Source organism: Nycticebus coucang, chromosome 5 (genome assembly GCF_027406575.1).
Source record: "Nycticebus coucang isolate mNycCou1 chromosome 5, mNycCou1.pri, whole genome shotgun sequence".
NCBI classification, from domain to species: domain Eukaryota; kingdom Metazoa; phylum Chordata; class Mammalia; order Primates; family Lorisidae; genus Nycticebus; species Nycticebus coucang.
Window position 1 is genome coordinate 133,146,376 of NC_069784.1, and position 18,508 is coordinate 133,164,883.

Consider the following 18,508-nt stretch of genomic DNA (forward strand, 5'->3'; position numbering starts at 1 on the left):
TGAATGTTTATTTCTGACTTTCCCTGTAGTTTACTGGCCTATAAAAGAAAACAGTTCATAACAGTATTGGGAAAGCATTTTTTTTTTCCTACATAAGGTCACTCATTCCTAGGGAAAGTCATTTTTAACATCATATACAGATAAAAGCACTTTATTCAATTCAACCTTCATTCATCGAATAATGTACATATACACTGTGTTTGCTAGATTTAAAAGTCCTTGCCCTTAAGTAACTGCCAAGTTATCGGGGACCATAGAGGCTCAAGTTACTATAATATGATGTTGAAGTGAATGAGCATCTTAAGAAAAACTTGCTGTGAAGATTAAAGAAGTCTATAGCTACTAGGGAGAAGCTGGCAAGGATTTGTGGAATAGGTAGTTTTGAAGATACATCATGAACGATGGCTAAAATTGGGGGAATTTGGGATAAGTGTTATAATAAGAAGGACTAATGTGGACTTGGGATGTGCCATCAGTATACTTTGAAAGAGTGTAGTTTTTCCAGAGGGCAAAGGTGGAAGATAAGGCAGGAGAGAGATCCATTTGTGGGTGGATGGGCACTTGGGCTTCTTCCATGACTTAACAATTATGAATTGGGCTGCAATAAACGTTCTGGTACAGATATGTTTGTTATAGTTTGATTTTTGGTATTCTGGATATATACCTAGTAGAGGAATTGTAAGATCGAATGGCAGGTCTATTTTTAGTTCTCTAAGTATTCTCCAAACATCTTTCGAAAAGGAATGTATTAGTTGGCATTCCCACCAGCTGTGTAGAAGCATTCCCTTTTCTCCGTATACACGCCAACATCTCTGGTTTTGGGATTTTATGATACGGTCTAATCTTATTGGAGTTAGATGATAGCTCAAAGTAGTTTTGATTTGCATTTCTCTGATGATTAAGGATGATGAGCATTTTTTTCATGTGTCTGTAGGCCATGCGTCAGTCTTCTTCAGAGAAGTTTCTCTTCAAGTACCTTGTCCTCTCTGAGATGGGATCACTTGTTCTTTTCTTGCTAATACGTTTGAGTTCTCTGTGGATTTTGGTTATTAAACCTTTGTTGGAGACATAACCTGCAAATGTCTTCTCCCATTCTGAGGGCTGTCTGCTTGCTTTACTTACTGTATTCTTGGCTGTGCAAAAGCTTTTGGATCAATGAATTGTGGTATATGTACACTATGGAATATTATGCAGCCTTAAAGAAAGATGGAGACTTTACCTCTTTTATGTTTACATGGATGGAGTTGGAACATACTCTTCTTAGCGAAGTATCTCAAGAATGGAAGAAAAAGTGTCCAATGTACTTAGCCCTACTCTGAAACTAATTTATAGCTTTCATATGAAAACTATAACCCAATTATAGCCCAAGAATATGGGGAAAGGGGAAAGGGAGGGGAGGGAAGGGAGGAGAATGGGTGTAGGGGAGGGTAATTGGTGGGACCACCTATGGTACATCTTACAAGGGTACATGTGAAACTTACTAAATGTAGAATATAAATGTCTTAACACAGTAACTAAGAAAATGCCATGAAGGCTGTGTTAACCAGTTTGATGAAAATATTTCAAATTGTATATAAAACCAGCACATTGTACCCCATGACTGCGTTAATGTATACAGCTATGAATTAATAAGAAAAAAATTAAAAGCTAAGGCAGCAGAGAGAGCTGTGAGGCTTTTGTGTCAAGTGTCCGGTGTTGCCAGGCTGAGGAAGGTGTTCTGAGGCCATGAATGTAACCCCTGACTGTTTTTAAGGAGACAGATGGTATTATTGCAGCTGTCCTTCAGCCTGGTGGCCAAATGATTGACTGGTAATAGAGGGGAGATCATTTGGTTTAACATTTAAGAGAATTGAAATTATTAGTTGGTTTGAATTCTGGCTTCTGTACTTAATATGCTGGTAGACTTTAACTTCAAGCAAGTTGCTTAAAACCTTTCTGAGCCTCAGTTTCCTCATAGAGAAAATGGTAATAATAATTCCTTCTTTTAAATGGCTGTCTTAAATGACATGACATTTGTGAAATCACCATTAATATTGTGTGTGCATTTATTTGGGATTGAGCCTCAGTGTGGTTTGTTTTCTTCCTTTCTAATCTTACTATACCTTTTATTTCTTTTTTTTTTTTTTACCTTTTATTTCTTTTTCTTGTTTTACTTTGCTGGCTAGGATCTCCAGTACAGTGTGAGAGCTCTCATCATCCTGCTCTGGCTTAGATTTCTAGTACAGCATGATATAGACACTGTTAACTTGTTTCACCATTAAATATGATGTTTGCTATAGATTGTTAGTAAATATCCTTTATCAGAATAAATAAGTTTTCTTCCTAATTTGGAATTTATAAACAATGAGTGATTTTTATCTGGTACCTTTTGTGCTTTTATATTACAATCATCTTCCCTGCTCTCTTTAATCTTTTAGTTTGATAAATTATGGCTATAGATTATACTTCTAATTAATAGATTTTCTAATGTTAAATTACCCTTATATTTCTGGGACAAACCTAATTTGGTCACAACTTATATTTTCTCTATATGCTCTTGGATTTTGCTAATGCTAGGACTTTTTTGTCTTATTTATGAGTGATACTGACTTTAATTTTTCATTCTTGTATTCTCCAATGGAACTTTTTTTTTTAAATAAAGATAGAGGCTCACTGTGTTGCCAGGCTGGTATTGAACTCCTGGCTTTGGCCTTTCGAAGTGCTGGGATTATAGGTAGGAGCCTCTGCTCTGAATCTGTGGGATGATTGTAAACTACTGATACGTGAGTTTTGTTATATTGTGCTTCTTAGGAATTTGTCCATTTCCTATGTTCTCAAATTTTACAGCATTAAGTTGTTCATGGTATTCTTTTAACTTAACCTTGTCTGTAGCTATATTCCCTTTTTTGTTTCTGGTATTCATTTGTACTTTTCTCCTTTCTTTATTTAGCTTGCCAAAAGTTTGTGTGTTTAATTTCTTTCTGTAAAGAATCAATGTTTGGCTTGGTCTAGCTTCTCAGATGTTTCTTTTTATTTTTTATCATCTTCCTTTATCTTTTGGTTTAGGCTGTAATTTTCTAACTTTTAGGTTGAACGTTTAGCTTCTTAATTTATAATATTTCTTTATTTCTAAAGTCTGCATTTAAGGCAGTGAATTCGGTAAAAAATACTGCTTTTGCTATAGCCTACAAATTTTGATATGTAACATTTTAATTAATATCCAGTGTTTTAAACTTTCTATTATGACTTTTTCATTTCACGGGTTATTTAGAAGTATTTCTTAAGTTTGTTTAAAATTTTCCAGGTTATGGAGTTTTATGATTTATGTGTTTATAATTGATTTCTAATGTAATTACTTTGTAGTGACATAATATGGTCTGTATGATATTTGTTCTTTGAAATATGTTAAAACTCACTTTAAATAGTGAATTTTTTAACATTCTTCTCTGATTTGGATGCAAAATTCCATATGTGTACACGAAGACCAAGTTTTTTTTGTTTTTTCGTTTTTTGGTTTGAGACAGAGTCTCACTTTACAGCCCTCAATAGAGTTCTGTGGCGTCACAATTCACAGCAGCCTCCAACTCTTGGGCTTAGGCTGTTCTCTTACCTCAGCCCCCCAAGTAGCTGGGACTGCAGGCACCCACCACAACGCCAGGCTAAAGACCAACCAAGTTTGTTACTTCGTATCTGTGTGTATCTTTACCATTTTTTAAAACTCGATGTATATGTAATTGAGATTGCTATTAAAATCTCCTATTTTGATGGTGAAAAACTCATTTTTTCCCCCATCAATTTTTGAGTTGTGTATTTCAGTGTCATTTTATTAGGTATTTATCAGTTTAGAGGCACAGTATGCTTCGGGCAGATAAGAGTACTTATCACTACATGGCCTCCTTTATTCTGTATTAACTGCTTGGCCTTAAAGTTGGTTTAACTTTCTTTTGGTCGTCGTATACATGGCATATATTCTTTTCTTGTTCTTTTATTTTCTTTTTTAACATGATTTTAGGTTTTTGGGATGTCTCTTGTGAGAACATACAACTTTTTTTCTTTATTGTAATCTGCTACTCTTAACTGATAAGTATAGGTCTTTTATAATATTAACATTGTGATTACTGATATATTTATGACTGTTTAAAAAAATTTACTGATACATAATATTTATACATTTTTATGGGCTACATGTGATTTTTTTACTTTTTATTATTTATTTATTTATTTTTGATGTAGAGCCTCAAGCTGTCGCTCTGGGTAGAGTGCTGTGGCATCACAGCTCACAGCACCCTCCAACTCCTAGCTTAAGGGATTCTCTTTTTTTTTTTTTTGTACAGACAGAGTCTCACTGTATGGCCCTCAGTAGAGTGCCGTGGCATCGCACAGCTCACAGCAACCTCCAGCTCCTGGGCTTAAGCGATTCTCTTGCCTCAGCCTCCCGAGTAGCTGGGACTACAGGCGCCCGCCACAACGCCCAGCTATTTTTTGGTTGCAGTTCAGCCGGGGCCGGGTTTGAACCCGCCACCCTCGGTATATGGGGCCGGCGCCTTACCGACTGAGCCACAGGCGTCCTCAACCTCCTAAGTGGCTGGGACTACAGGCGCCCGCCACAACACCTGGCCGTTTTTTGGTTGCAGTTGTCATTGTTATCTGGCAGGCCTGGGCTGGATTCTAACCCACCAGCTCTGGTGTATATGGCTTGAGCTACAGGCGCTGAGCTTACATGTGATATTTTGATGTAAGTATACAACATGCAATGATTAATATGGGTGATTAGAATGTCAATCATCTTAAACATCTACTATTTCTTTGTGTTGAGAACATTCCACATTTTCTCTTCAAGTTGTTTTGAAATAGATAGTAAATTATTGTTAATGACACTTGCCCTGTCGTGCTGTCAGATTCTAGATCTTGTTCCTTCTGTTTAATAGTATTTTTGTACCCATTAATCAGCCCTTCCTCATCCCCTTCTTCCAGCTATCCTCTCACCCACTGGTACCGTTATTCTATTCAGTACCTCCATGAGATAAATTTCTTTAGTTTCCACATATAAATGTGATATTTGTTTTTGCCTGGCTTATTTCACTTTTAATATGATGTCCAGTTCCGTCCATATTGCTGCATATGGGTGGCGCCTGTGGCTCGAGTAGGGCGCTGGTCTCATATGCCGGAGATGGCGGGTTCAAACCCAGCCCCGGCCAAAAAAGAAAAACCGTATTGCTGCATATGATGGGATTTCACTCTTGTATATGGCTGAGTAATATTCCATTGTGTGTCTATACCATGTTTTCTTTGTCCTATTGTCTGCTTAATTCCATACCTTGGCTATTTGAATAGTGCTGCAGTAAACATGGGAGTGCAGATACCTCTTTGATAAACTGATTTGTTGTTGTTGTTGGTTATACACCTATCACTGGGATTGCTGGTTTGTATTATAGTTCTAGTTTTAATTTTTGAGGCAGCTCTACAGTTTTGCATAGTGCCTGTACTAGTTTACATCCCCACCAAGAGTGCCCTACCATCCCCTTTTTTGCATCTGCACCAGCGTGTGTTATTTTCTGTTTTTGGATAATAGCCGTTTTAACTCAGGTGAGATGATACTGCTTTGTGGTTTTGATTTGTATTTTCCTGATGATTAGTAATAGTGAGCATTTTTTCATGTATTGGCCATTTGTATTTTTCTTTTGACAAATGTATAGACATTCAGATCTTTTATTCAGTTTTTAATCAGATTATCTTTTACTAGTGAGTTGTTTGAATTCCTTATATATTCTGGTTATTAATCGCTTATAAGGTGAATAGTTTACAGATATTTCTGCCATCCTGTGGGTTGTTGCACATTTCTTTGGCTGTGCAGGAGCTTTTTTTGTTTTCATTTATTCTGCCTTTGGTCTTTTTTTTTTTTTTCTCTCTCTTTTTTAGGGCAGGAGTCCTCAACCATTTTGGCACCAGGGACTGGTTTCATGGAAGACAGTTTTTTCATGGGCCGGGGTGGGAAGGCGGTTTGGGGATGATTCAAGCACGTTACAGTTGCACCTTAGATCTTCAGGCATTAGATTTCCATTAGGAGTGCACCACTTACATCCTTTGCGTGTGCAGATTACAGCGGTGTTCCTCCTCTTATGAGAATCTGATTTGACAGGAGGCGGAGCTCAGGCAGTGACATGGAGGATGAATCTTTATGCAGCCTGGTTCCTAACAGTACTGGTTAGTGGCTGAGGGATTGGGGACTGCAGTTCTAGGGGATTGATTTGAGGCCCCCACCCACCTCCATTCTATTTTTCTCTCTCCAGTAATTTGGAAATTTTATATTTTGTTTCTACAGATTGTCCCAAAAGTCACCTTTAAAGTCACCATATATAGGGAAAATGGGAAATTATAGCTAAAGGTACCTTTGTTTACAAAATTTTAGGAAGAGGTGGCCAACACACAGAGTATTTTGTAAAATTCTGTAATGAATATTTTATAAATAAAGGTACCTTTAGCTATAATACCCTATTTTCCCTATCTATGGCAACTTTAGGGGGTAACTTTTGAGACAGATACCTGTAGTCTTTTAGTGATTGCCCTTTAAATTTTATCGTGCTTACCTAGGTATTTTTTTTTTTTTTTTTAGACAGAGTCTTGTTTTGTTGCCCTCGGTAGAATGCTATGATGTCATAGCTTACAGCAGCCTCATACTTTTGGGCTCAAGCAATTTCTCTTGCCTCAGCCTCCCGATTAGCTGGGACTATAGGCGCCCGCCTCAAGGCCCGGCTATTTTTAGAGACAGGGTCTCCCTCTTGCTCAGGCTGATGCTTACCTAGGATAATCAAGATTAAAGTTAATGAGTATTTTAACCATTCTTCTGAAAAAGGATCTTAGAGTGATCACCTTTCTTTTGATTAAACTGTCTATTTTTTCAATTTTCTGTTCCCCCTCCCCTCACAGACAAAGCCCAGTGGCTTTGGTGAAGTACGTACATTAGACCCTGATGGCCTGAGGTGAGGCCCAGCTCTGCTGCCTCCCAGAAGAGCAGTGTGGGGCAAGGTATTTAACCTGTCTGTGCCTTACTTTCCTCACCTGTAAAATAAGGACAATAAAAGGACCTTTCTTGTAAGAGAAAGGCTTTTAAATAAGAAATACTGTGCCTATAAAGCATTTAGAACTGTACCTGACAGTTAATAGGTACTATACATGAGTCTGCTGTGATTACTATTGTTATTTTTTGAACAGATGTTTAATTTTACTTACGTGTTTGATGGTTTCTTTTTTCACCATTTCTTCTATCATAGACCTTCCTTCTGAATCATTTTTCTTCTATCTGAAGAATATTCTTTAGAAGTTAAATTGTGAGGTTACTTGGGCTTAAATTTTAGTTAACTCTTAAAAGACATTTTTTTCTGTGTTATATATTCAGAATACAATTGTGTATTTTTTTTCCTTCGTGCTTTGAAGATACTGTTCCATTGATTTTTAACAGCCAGTGTTGCTGTTGAGATGTCTGTCTTTCTGTTGTGAGTACCTGCCTTTTGTTTTTGGCTGCTTCTGAACCTTCTCTCTGTTTATTTATATATATATTTATTTATTTATTCTGAGACAGAGTCTCACTATGTCGCCCTCAGTAGTGTGCTGTGGCATCACAGCTCACAGCAACCTCAGATTCTTGGGCTTAAGCGATTCTGTTGCCTCAGCCTCCCAAGTAGCTGGGACTACAGGCACCCGCCACAAATGCCCAGCTATTTTTTTTTATTGTAGTTGTCATTGTTGTTTGGCAGGCCTGGGCTGGATTCAAAGCTGCCAGCTCTGGTGTATGTAGCTGGCGCTCTAGCCGCTGAGCTACAGGCGCCAAGCCTTCTCTTTGTATTATTATTATTATTATTATTTTTTTTTTTTTTGAGACAGAGCCTCATGCTATTGCCCTGGGTAGAGTGCTGTGGCATCACAGTTCACAGCAACCTCCAACTCCTGGGCTCAAGTAATTCTCCTGCCTCTGCCTCCCAAGTAGCTGGGACTACAGGTGCACACCACAACGCCTGGCTATTTTTTGGTTGCAGCTGTCATTGTTTGGCGGGCCCAGGCTGGATTCGAACCTGCCAGCTCAGGTGCATGTGGCTGGTGTCTTAGCTGCTTGAGCCACAGGTGCTGAGCCCTCTTTGTATTTTTATTGTGCAGTTTTACTAAATGTGTCCTGGTGTGGATTTTTTTTTCTTTTATTTATAGTGCTCAGTGTATACTGTGCTCCCCATATCTGCATTTTTTATCAGTTTTGACAAATTCTCAGTACTTACGTCTTATGATATTTCTTCTCTATTTTCTTTGTCCTGTCCTTTCAGGATTCCAATTAGATTTTTCCTCCTTAATCCATCTTCCATTTTCCTTAATCTCTTTTTTATATTTCTGCAAAAAAAAATTTGCTGGGTAATTTCTTGAGCTTTTAGGTCCAGTTCATTAATTCCTTTTTAGCTGATGTCTCAATCAAGTATTGCATTTGATTTCAGTAATTAGGTTTTCCATTTTAAACATTTTATTTGGTTCTCTCTAGTCAGTAGATAGTGTCTTGCTTTCTAATTCCTTATAACATATCAAATGTAATTGGTTTTTTTGTGTGTTTGGTTTTGTGTGTGTGTGGTTTTGTTTTTTGCAGTTTTTGGCTGGGGCTGGGTTTGAACCCGCCACCTCTGGCATATGGGGCAGGCGCCCTACTCCTTTGAGCCACAGGCGCCGCCCCGTAATTTGTTTTTTAGACAGAGTCTTGCTCTGGTACCCTACCTAGAGTTCAGTGGCATCATCATAGCTCACTGCAATTTCAAAGACCTGGGCTTAAGTGATTCTCAGCCTCCCAAGTAGCTGGGACTACAGGCGCTCTCTATTATTACTGGCTCATTTTTTTCTTTCTTTCTTCCTTTCCTTTCCTTTTCCTTTTCCTTTCTTTTCCCTTTTTTTTTTAGTTTTTGGCCAGGGCTGGGTTTGAACCCACCACCTCTGGCATATGGGGCTGGCACCCTACTACTTTGAGCCACAGGTGCTGCCCATTTTTTTCTATTTTTGATAGAAATGCAGTCTCATTCTTGCTTGGGCTGTCTTGAACTCCCTCAAGCAATCCTCCTGCCTCGACCTCCCAGAGTGATAGCAATTTTATAGGCATGAACCACTGCACTGGGCCTAATTTCACTTTTTACTTAAGTTACTAAGAACATCTTTTCATGTTGTTTCATAGTCCCACTATATAATTTTTAGTGGTGCGTAGTATTCTGTTGTATGTCTTTATCAACATTATTGAACCAGTATCCCATATTGGACATATAGATATTTCATATTATATTTTTCTTTTATAAAGTTGCTGTGGTTGAAATCTTTGTAGCTAAGGCTTTCCACAATGCTAGACGATTTCCTAATGATAGATTTCTGGAATTAGAATTGATGAATCAAAAGGTTTGTAGCATTTCAAGTCTTTTGAATTACATCACCAATTTGCTTTCTCATTTCTCTGCACCCTCTGTGACACTGCTTATTTTCATTTTTTTGATAAATGAAATATTCATCCTTTTAAATTAAGACACCCGACTTCTAATACTAGTGAGCCCTAATATGGTACTACAGTATTTTAACATCTAAGTTTCAGACATAAATTCACTCTAAAAAGTATCTAGCTCCCACTTTCTTTTGAACTACTAAACAAGCTGTTTGTCTTGCAAATTCCATTCCCTCCTTTCTCTGGACAGATAATTAGATGTTCATGTTCTTAGAATTGGCTATTGAAATCAGGCACAGAAAATGAATAGGGAGTAACTTTCCCCGAAGATGTCTTAACCTCTTTGTGGTTCTCTGAATATGGCAGTGGTCCCACAGCCTTGCCTCTTGAATTCTGTACCCATGTGGCCCCAGTGCCCATCAGCCCTCGGCTTCCAGGAGACCCAGACTCAGAGCGGTTGGTGTTGCCCTGAGGTTCCTATAAAGAAACTCTTCAATTTGTATTTGTTTCCCACATTCTTAAAAACTGTTTGAGGCACTGTGCCATAATTAGTTCTTTACTGAACATTTAATGAAATATTAGTAGTACTGGTGAGAATTGCGAATGTATAAAAATTATAGTAAAACATAATCTCTGTTTAGGGTTTATGGTTGGGTAGGGATAATTAATTAAATAGAAAAAAATGGCCCTATTACAAGCAGAACAGACCCTTGCCATGCAAGTATGCTCACATGCTCTATCCTTCCATATGCTGTGTCTGAAGGAGCTGCTGGTATTCTGAATAAGACAGAACTTTCTACCAACTTCATCTCTAAAAGTTACAGTGCAAGTCCATGGGAAAATGATTTGCTACTACCACCTTTGTAGTAAAGATGCATCTTTTGAATAAACCTAGCTATGCATATATCTAATTGTGTTAAACACTAAATACGTTATCTCATAGCATGTTTTGAGAATCCAGAGGTAGAGGATGGTAACACAACAAATGCGTAAAGTCCCGTTCCACTCCGTCTTTGCAGTAGTGCTGTAGCCTTTCAGGTATGTGTTTCCCTGTGTTCGTAGGTAGCCACATCACAAGTGATTGCTGAGAGTAGTCCTTAAGACAAGTCTTTGAAAGCAACTTTAGCCTTTAGGCAGCTATTGGAAATGATTTGGAAACAGGGTATTTGTGAGTTCTGGAAAATTCTCCACGGAAAGGAATGACTATGATTTAGAGGAAGGCCATGACAGTTACTTTTCTTAAAAAGAAATAAGGAGTTCAGGACTTGTTGCCATCTGTGGTAAAGTGTGAAGACTGCCCTAGCTGTCCACACCCACAGTAGGACCCTAGGCAGCTGTGAGTCCCTAGAGGAGAAACTGGAATGTTTTATTTCAATTGCCAAACATAAGAATTTCCCTCACCTTCTTTTCCCCAACCCCCAAACAAGCCTATGGTCAAAAGCTTAAACTTTAGAGTGGGTATTTTACTGAAAAATTTTTACTGTGTTTTTCCCCCCTGCTTTGCATTCATCAGCATCTATATATTTTTCCCCCAAATCTACTTTATCACTTTTGCTTCATATCTCACTCTTCTTTTTAACCAGAGTCTTAAATATTTATCCTTTAGAAAGAAGTAGAACTTTGTTCTGAAATTTTCTCTTATGTCCATTCATTACTGTTAATATGTATTTTATTTGCAGAGAACTTATCTTGAGAACTAAAATAGAATCTTTGATGTTTTATTGGCATTTTTGGGTGGGGGGACAGAGTCTCACTTTGTCACCCTTGGTAGAGTGCCGTGGTGTTATATCTCACAGCAGCCTCCAACTCTTGGGCTCAATCTCTTTTCTCAGCCTCCTGAGTAGCTGGGACTACAGACTCCGCCACAATGCCCGGCTATTTTTAGAGACGGGGGTCTCGCTCTGTCTGGCTCAGGCTGGTCTCAAACCTGTGAGCTCAGGCAATCCACCAGCCTCAGCCTCCCAGAGTGCTGGAATTATAGGCCTGAGGCACCACACCTGGCCCTTTATTGGCATTTTCTAGGGTGGGAGAGTACTCACTAAGGTTGGCTAAGTAAATAAAAATGATAATAATTTTAACTTTTCCTAAAAATCCCAGGGGACTGAAGCCTACTGTGGTTCACAGCTTGTTAAACCTGTTTATGGAAACATTCTTAAAAAAAAATTTTTTTTTTGAGACAGAGTCTCACTATGTTGCCCTCAGTAGAGTGCGATGGCATCACAGCTCACAGCAACCTCAAAGTGATTCTCTTGCCTCAGCCTTCCAAGTAGCTGGGACTACAGGTGACTGCCACAACGCCCGGCTTTATTTTTTTTTTTGTAGTTGTCATTGCTGTTTAGCTGGCCCAGGCCGGGTTTGAACCCCACAGCCTGGTGTATGTGGCTGGCGCCGTAACCACTGTGCTTCAGGCGCCAAGCCAACATTCTTAAATTTTTAAAACGATACATTTACTGTGAGATATATATGTAGAAAGATATGTCAGACATATATGAAAGAGTAATTACAAATATTCCAGAGTATTTGCATTCTTACAACTTATAATGAATATTAATATATTTTTCTATTTAGATTATGTAGATAGAAAATATCTGCCCGAATTTATCTCTGATCTCCCACATGAATTCAAATGATTTAACAAACAATACAAACCAGAAAATGTATTTTTACTTTCCCACCCAGATAGTAAATTTTATCCATATTTCTGGAAAGTAGAAATCAAATAACAAACACAAAAGAAATTGCAGTGAACTAACTCGTTAGAAAGTAGAATATCTACTGGAGACGAGAGAGGCAGAGAGCACAGCACAGAGGCCTTTTGTTTAGTAGCTGTTCAATTAATTGGTTGATGATTAATCCAGGGGGGTCCGTAATACCTGTAGGATTTTCTTTTCTCAACAATGTACCATTCTGTCTCTAAGTTGTACTTTCCCAAATTCTGGGGCTCCTGATTTGCCATTAGAACTGGATAGTGTGCAGCGTGCAAGCATTTTATAAACTTAATTCCTGGTTTCTAGGTCCTTACCAGGTGATTAATTAGATCAGGCACATGCATTGTTTAGTTTAAGATTGTAATCTTCTAAAAACAAGAATGGATTTTTCACAAATTTATAAGTTCTGAAAGTAAGGTATAATTACCAGAAGGAGATTGGGCCAGACTCCAGGTCAGCCTTCCCTATTCTGGTGAAGACCTCTAGGATCGCCCATGGGCTGTGTTACAGTGTTCAGCTGAGGAGTATTTACTTTCATTTGCTATGGAAAGACTTTATGTGAATAGTTGCTTTTTGAAAAATTTATCTGAGTTTTAAAAATTAAGATCAAATATACATAATGTTTACCATATTTTACATGCATGATGATGTACTTCATTGGCATTAAAGTACATTCATGTTGTTTTGTTACCATCTGCCTTCAGAACTCTTCATCTTGCAAAACTGAAATTCTGTACCCATTAAATGCTAACTCCTCAGCCTCCCCTCTCCCTCTCCCAGCATTTGCCCTTCTTAGTGTCTGTGAGTCAGAGTTTTCTACCACCTTCCTATCAGACAGTATCATACAGTATTTGTCTTTTTGTGACTGGCTTGTTTCGCTTAACATGATATTCTTAAAGTTCATCCATGTGGTAGCATATATTAGAATTTCCTTCCTTTTTGAATAACATCAACACGTGTATTCCATTGTGTGTGCATATATAAAATATACCCACACCGTATCTTGTTTACCCATTCATGGACATTTGGGGTGTTTCTACCTTTTGGCTATTTTGAGTCATGCTGCTGTGAACAGTTCAAGTTTCTCCTTTCAGTATGATAGTTTTTAAATCATTTTGTACTAACCTACCGTACTAGTGTTGATTTGACACTCTTCTTATCATCCCTCAGAAAGTGGCTAATCAGTTACCATGCTCATGAGAAAATAAGACAGAAAGAAAGGAATTGACATGTCTAACATAACCCATTTCTATTGATGGTAGCCCTAAAATTGGCTACCATCCTAGTAATTAGGATGCCATGATTGTTCTGTTTTCGTTGTTATATTTTATATCTGTTATACATTTTGAATCATTATGAAGTAGCATGCCATTTTTTCTTAAAATTTCTGCCATATCTGTGTAGCATGTATGGTGCTTTATAATTTCAAAAATATTTTTAAAGTTTGGTTAAAAACCGTAACAATATATGTAATGAAACAGCGTTGTGCTTTTACTATGGAAATTTACACTGTATACCTTACTATAATAGTTATTTGAGAGTTACATTTTAGAGATTTAGTATATATCAGTGGTTTTCAAACTTTTCGCTCTCAGGGCCCCTTTACACTTATAAAAATTGTTGAGAATCAGGTATGTCTGAGGTATATGTGAGGTATATATATTGATATTTACCATATTAGAAATTAAGACTGGAAAGTTAAAATAATATTCCCTAATTCACTAAAAAACCTGTTAAATGTTATAAGTACATTTTTGGAATATAACTATTTTTTTCTAAAACTGCAAAATTTACTAAGGAGCGTATATTATTTTACATTAGAAACTTGTTAGAAATGCAAACACCAGGCCCTGCTCTAGACCTGTAGTGTTAGGGGTGGGGCTGGGCCCTCTGTTTTAGCTAGCTCTAGGGGACTAAGAGAATCACTCCCTGATTTCAGAAAGATTGCTCTGAGTGCCCTGGAAGAGATGTGAGAAGGAGAAGTTAGGGATAGTCTTCCGTTGTTTGTGAGGATGTGCTGCAGCCTGGGCTTTGAGCAGTAGGGAGGAATACTACTTGGAGGACAGATTTGCTAGAGACAGATTTTCTCGGACTGTATTGCTAGTAGATGACCTAAAAGCCAAGAAAACAGCTGTGCTTTGCTCTGAAACCTGCCAGTAACCAGGGATAGAGGGGTTTTGAAGGTCCTTATTGCTTTGTGTCATCAGGGAATATCTTTTACTTACAGTGAAAAAAATCAATCCAGAGTGCCTGACCCTCTTCAGGGTTCTTTTTGAGGATTCTGCCTACATGACCCTGGTTTTCAGAATGAGTGAAGTTGCACACTCAAGACCCAGAATCTTAGAAAGACAGCGTAATGCAAAAGAATGGCAGTAATGATTTCATTGAGATATGCCCGGGCAATGACAGACTTAGTACAGCAGCACAGGGCAGTCAAACGCCGTACGTTGTATTGTCTTGAAGTTGATAGGGCGTATCCTTATGCTATTAAATTTTACCAATCAATGCAGTCAATAACTCCTTTTGATAGATGTAAGTGTAAAGATGGGTCTCCAATTGCAATTTCAGCAATTGTTAGAACCTTTATTCTTCAGTATTTTAAATTTCTTTTATTTTATATCCTTTTTTGTTTTACAGATTTGTAAGACTGCAGGGTCTCCTAGCCGTGAATAATCTGATGGTTCCTGAAGTGACTGGCAAACAGATTCTTCTAGTGCCAGTTGAAGAATGTATGTCTATGTCTATTTAAAACCTTCTTTCTATATATACACATTTACACAGGAAGACAGGCTCACTCTTGTGTACCTTGAGAGTTTTACAACTGATGAAAATTAATTTAAGAATCAAATGGAGCAACTTGACACCACTGGGCTCAGGAGCCTGGGGAGAAAAATGCATCACTAGTGGCCAGTTTTCCATATGGTCTTCACGGGTAAAGAAAGTCTGCAAAAAGAAGAAAACAAAATTTGCACAGATTAAGTCTCAAAAATACCTCTCCAGTTTAAAGAAGGAACGAAGTGAGAAGGTGAACAAGAAAGAAGTGTGATTTCAAATGTTGCAGTGGGACTGTGCAGTGCTATCTGCGCCTTGATTTTCAGTTGGTTTGGTGATTTGGACAGATTTTAAAAGTTTGGACTAAAAAGTAACTCTTATTGTGGTTATGGCTGGAGGAAAGCAAGTTCAAGTGTGATGGACAAGTTTGAACAATGAACTGATTCCTTTGCCTGCTTTAGTTAACTGCATTTGAGAAATTTTAATTTATTATTTCCCATTTCCTTTCCTGCATCTATAGGCTTGCATCTTAAAATAGCAATTGAAACGAATAATTATAAAAATAAATATCAAGGGAAGTCCAAGCAAAGTTTCCTTATCCCTGGACTAAGGTGTGGTGTTTGGAGACGGTCTTTGAGTATGCACACAGGAAAGCACCCAGAAGTGTTTGACACTCTCCAGGGAAACAGTGAGGGGAGAATCTGACTCTGGCTTGTGTTTTTGTTTTAAGGGATTATCTTTCCTGTTAAGTCCAAGAAGACTTACATATGAGAGAAAGATTACTTGATGGACTGAATTCTGAGATTAGTTTTTTTTTTTTTTTTCATCAAAACGGAAAAATACTGATCTTTAGGACCAAAAAGAGAAGAAGTGACTAGGGGAGTCAGAAAAGAGACAGACGGAAGCAGCAGAAACCTGCAGCCTGGCTGTTCTGTCAGCAAGAGGATTTAGGACTCAAGAAGGCAAATGCTGGGACCACGTTAACAGCATTAGAGCACCCTGCTTCTGTTGAGTGAAGGGGCTTTCTTTCTGGTCTCTATGGCACTGGGGGATGCTCCAGCTGGTGGAGGAGTAGTTCGATGGAGCCCTGCGTTCCCTGGGAACACAGGGCCCAGCTTTGAGGTGGAGAGTTTCTGGTTTTGAACAGCAGAGAAAGTCTTTTTTTCTTCTTAAAATTTGGACTGTTGTCTGCACAAACTCTGGTCTGTTTTGCACGGTTTGTGTGCCTTTTTTTCCCTTTATGCAATCTTTTTCAGCTTTAGCAGCAGAAATTTGTCTAGTTCAAAAAACATATTAGAAGATGGCTTCAGAAGGAAGATGATCCTGAGTGTTTTGTCTCTGCATCTGAACTTTGGTGGAGGAAATTCCAGCTAGAGGGATTCTTAAAGCCTTAAGTTACTTGAAATCTATGTACTTGCAACTCTTTGTCTCTGGAATCATATTACACTAAACTGGAATCTCAGGCTGAATAAGAATAACCAAGTTGAGTAAAAAGAAGAAAACTCTGTTTCTTGATGACCACTTATTAACGATGCTCTTTCTGCAAAGGATCAGCACGTTCTTCCTCTAAGGACTTGAAAATAAAAAATGGACCCCACGTTTTTTTAAGCATTACCTTTTCTTAGCAGACTGCCATCATCTTTTATAGAGGATTTTTTCACTATGCATTTGGTGGATCTTTATAAAACACTGACCTTCTAATTAGATTTAGGTCAGCTTAATTAAAGGGGGAAAAAAGCAACACAAGCCAACCACAAAAATAAACCAATGAAAGAAATTGGTTTAAATTTCTCAACATTGAGCATTACTTTTTAAGTAAAACAGTTCATTAAAAAAAAGTATGTATGCTGCAGTGGAGCATGGGCCTGTGCTTTGCAGCGATTCCAACATTCTCTGCCTGTCGTGGAAGGGGCGTGTCCCCAAGAGCGAGAAGGAGAAGCCAGTGTGCAGGAGGCGCTACTACGAGGAAGGCTGGCTGGCCACAGGCAATGGGCGCGGAGTGGTCGGCGTGACTTTCACCTCCAGCCACTGCCGCAGGGACAGGAGTACTCCACAGAGGATGAACTTCAACCTGAGGGGCCACAATAGTGAGGTGAGCTGTGCATTTGTTTCACTTTTGTCTGGCCACTCCCAGTGGTCTTTTTAAACCTCCCATTGACTTGAAACTTCCTTTGCTTCAGTTTCTTAGACTTGTTGCTAAATGAGACTTTTCATGCCGTGAGTTCTGTCGTCTTCTGTGCTCTAGTGAAAAGATGCTAAGGTGGGCACAGTTCAGAAGAGGCCTGCCCGAATGGGTCATTGTCTCCAGCATCCCTGTTCTCTCCCTGCTTGAGAGTTACCACTGCCTTGCTGGATGGGTCCAGGCAGCAGGAGGACCCCCAGCAGTAGGGAGGACAGGGTGCTTTCTGATTAGAGTGGGGAGTTGGAATAGATGATCCTAACTAACCAAAGGGGTAGGGTGCCAGCCCCATATGCCACAGGTGGTGGGTTCAAGCCTAGCCCTGGCCAAAAAAAAAAAAAAAAAAAAGAAAATGGTACCACCTTCACCCTGCACAATTAACATCTGCATTTCTTTGGTGATGGTTTAACGCCTGCTTTGTATTTCTTGTACTTGGAATTGAAAGAAGTCATTAGTTGGACAAGATGTTTTTTCTGTGCAGTATATGATATCGAGATTATTATGCTGTGTATTTGTACAGAGATTTCTCTGGGCTTCTAAAACATGAACAGTGGCATTGTCTATGAAATTCAACATTTAATTGAGCTGTGCTTAAGTGTTAGGCACTGTATTTAAAAGAAGGGCATGGTTGATAATTTTTTGCAAAAGTATAGTTGTATAGCACCTTGACAATATTCATGTTGTGGTGTTTACTCGCTTATTTGGGTGTTTTTTTAGGATGAGTCCATGACTTTTTCAGGCATCTTAAAATGTTATTAGATGGTAATTGAATAGTTATATTAAGAATATTTCTGAAATATATGTCTTAGTTCATTTGGGTCGTTGCAAGAAAATACCATGAACTGGGTGGCTTATAAACAACCGAAATTTATTTCTCACAGTTCTGGAGCCTGAGAGTCTGAGATTAGGGTGCCAGTGTGGTAGGGTTCTGGTGAGGGCCATCTTCTAGTTGCACATTGATGAGAGGGTGACGGCCTTTTCAGAGCCCCTATTGTGAGGGCACTAACCCCGTTCATGGGGGCTTTGCATGTTATTAGTTTGTTATTTCTTTTCTTTTCTTTCTTTCTTTTTTTTTTTTTTTACATATACATGTGTTTATTAGGTTTCTGCTTTTTGCCTTCACAGAATTAAAAAGGCTTAAAATTTAATAATAATAACAATGTTTAAGATAAGGACTAGAAACAAAAACCTCGTAAAGAATGAACGAAGATAAATACATGCAGAAAAGAAATCAGACAATTGCTGCATTGAAATATTAAGGAATAATAATAATAATGCAAAGAAAGTAACATTCATATTGTCAGATAAGAGTATGTCTAGTATAGAATGCTTTGACTCTGAGGTTCAGTATGGAGTCATCAATTAACTTCTTATTATTTTTTTCCAAAGTCTCAAAAAATAGACAACTAATATTTATAA

General features: G+C 38.3%; 1 protein-coding gene across 2 annotated transcripts in view; it reads left to right on the forward strand.

The window, feature by feature from the left end:
- TULP4 (TUB like protein 4) overlaps positions 1 to 18,508 on the forward strand; it is a 258,940-nt gene that overhangs the window by 54,334 nt on the left and 186,098 nt on the right. For both annotated transcript variants that reach the window (XM_053591576.1, XM_053591577.1), the window contains exon 2: positions 14,776 to 17,002. In XM_053591576.1, coding sequence (XP_053447551.1) covers positions 16,751 to 17,002 — 252 coding nt within the window. In that variant the 5' untranslated portion in view covers positions 14,776 to 16,750. The remainder of the gene's footprint in view (positions 1 to 14,775; positions 17,003 to 18,508) is intronic.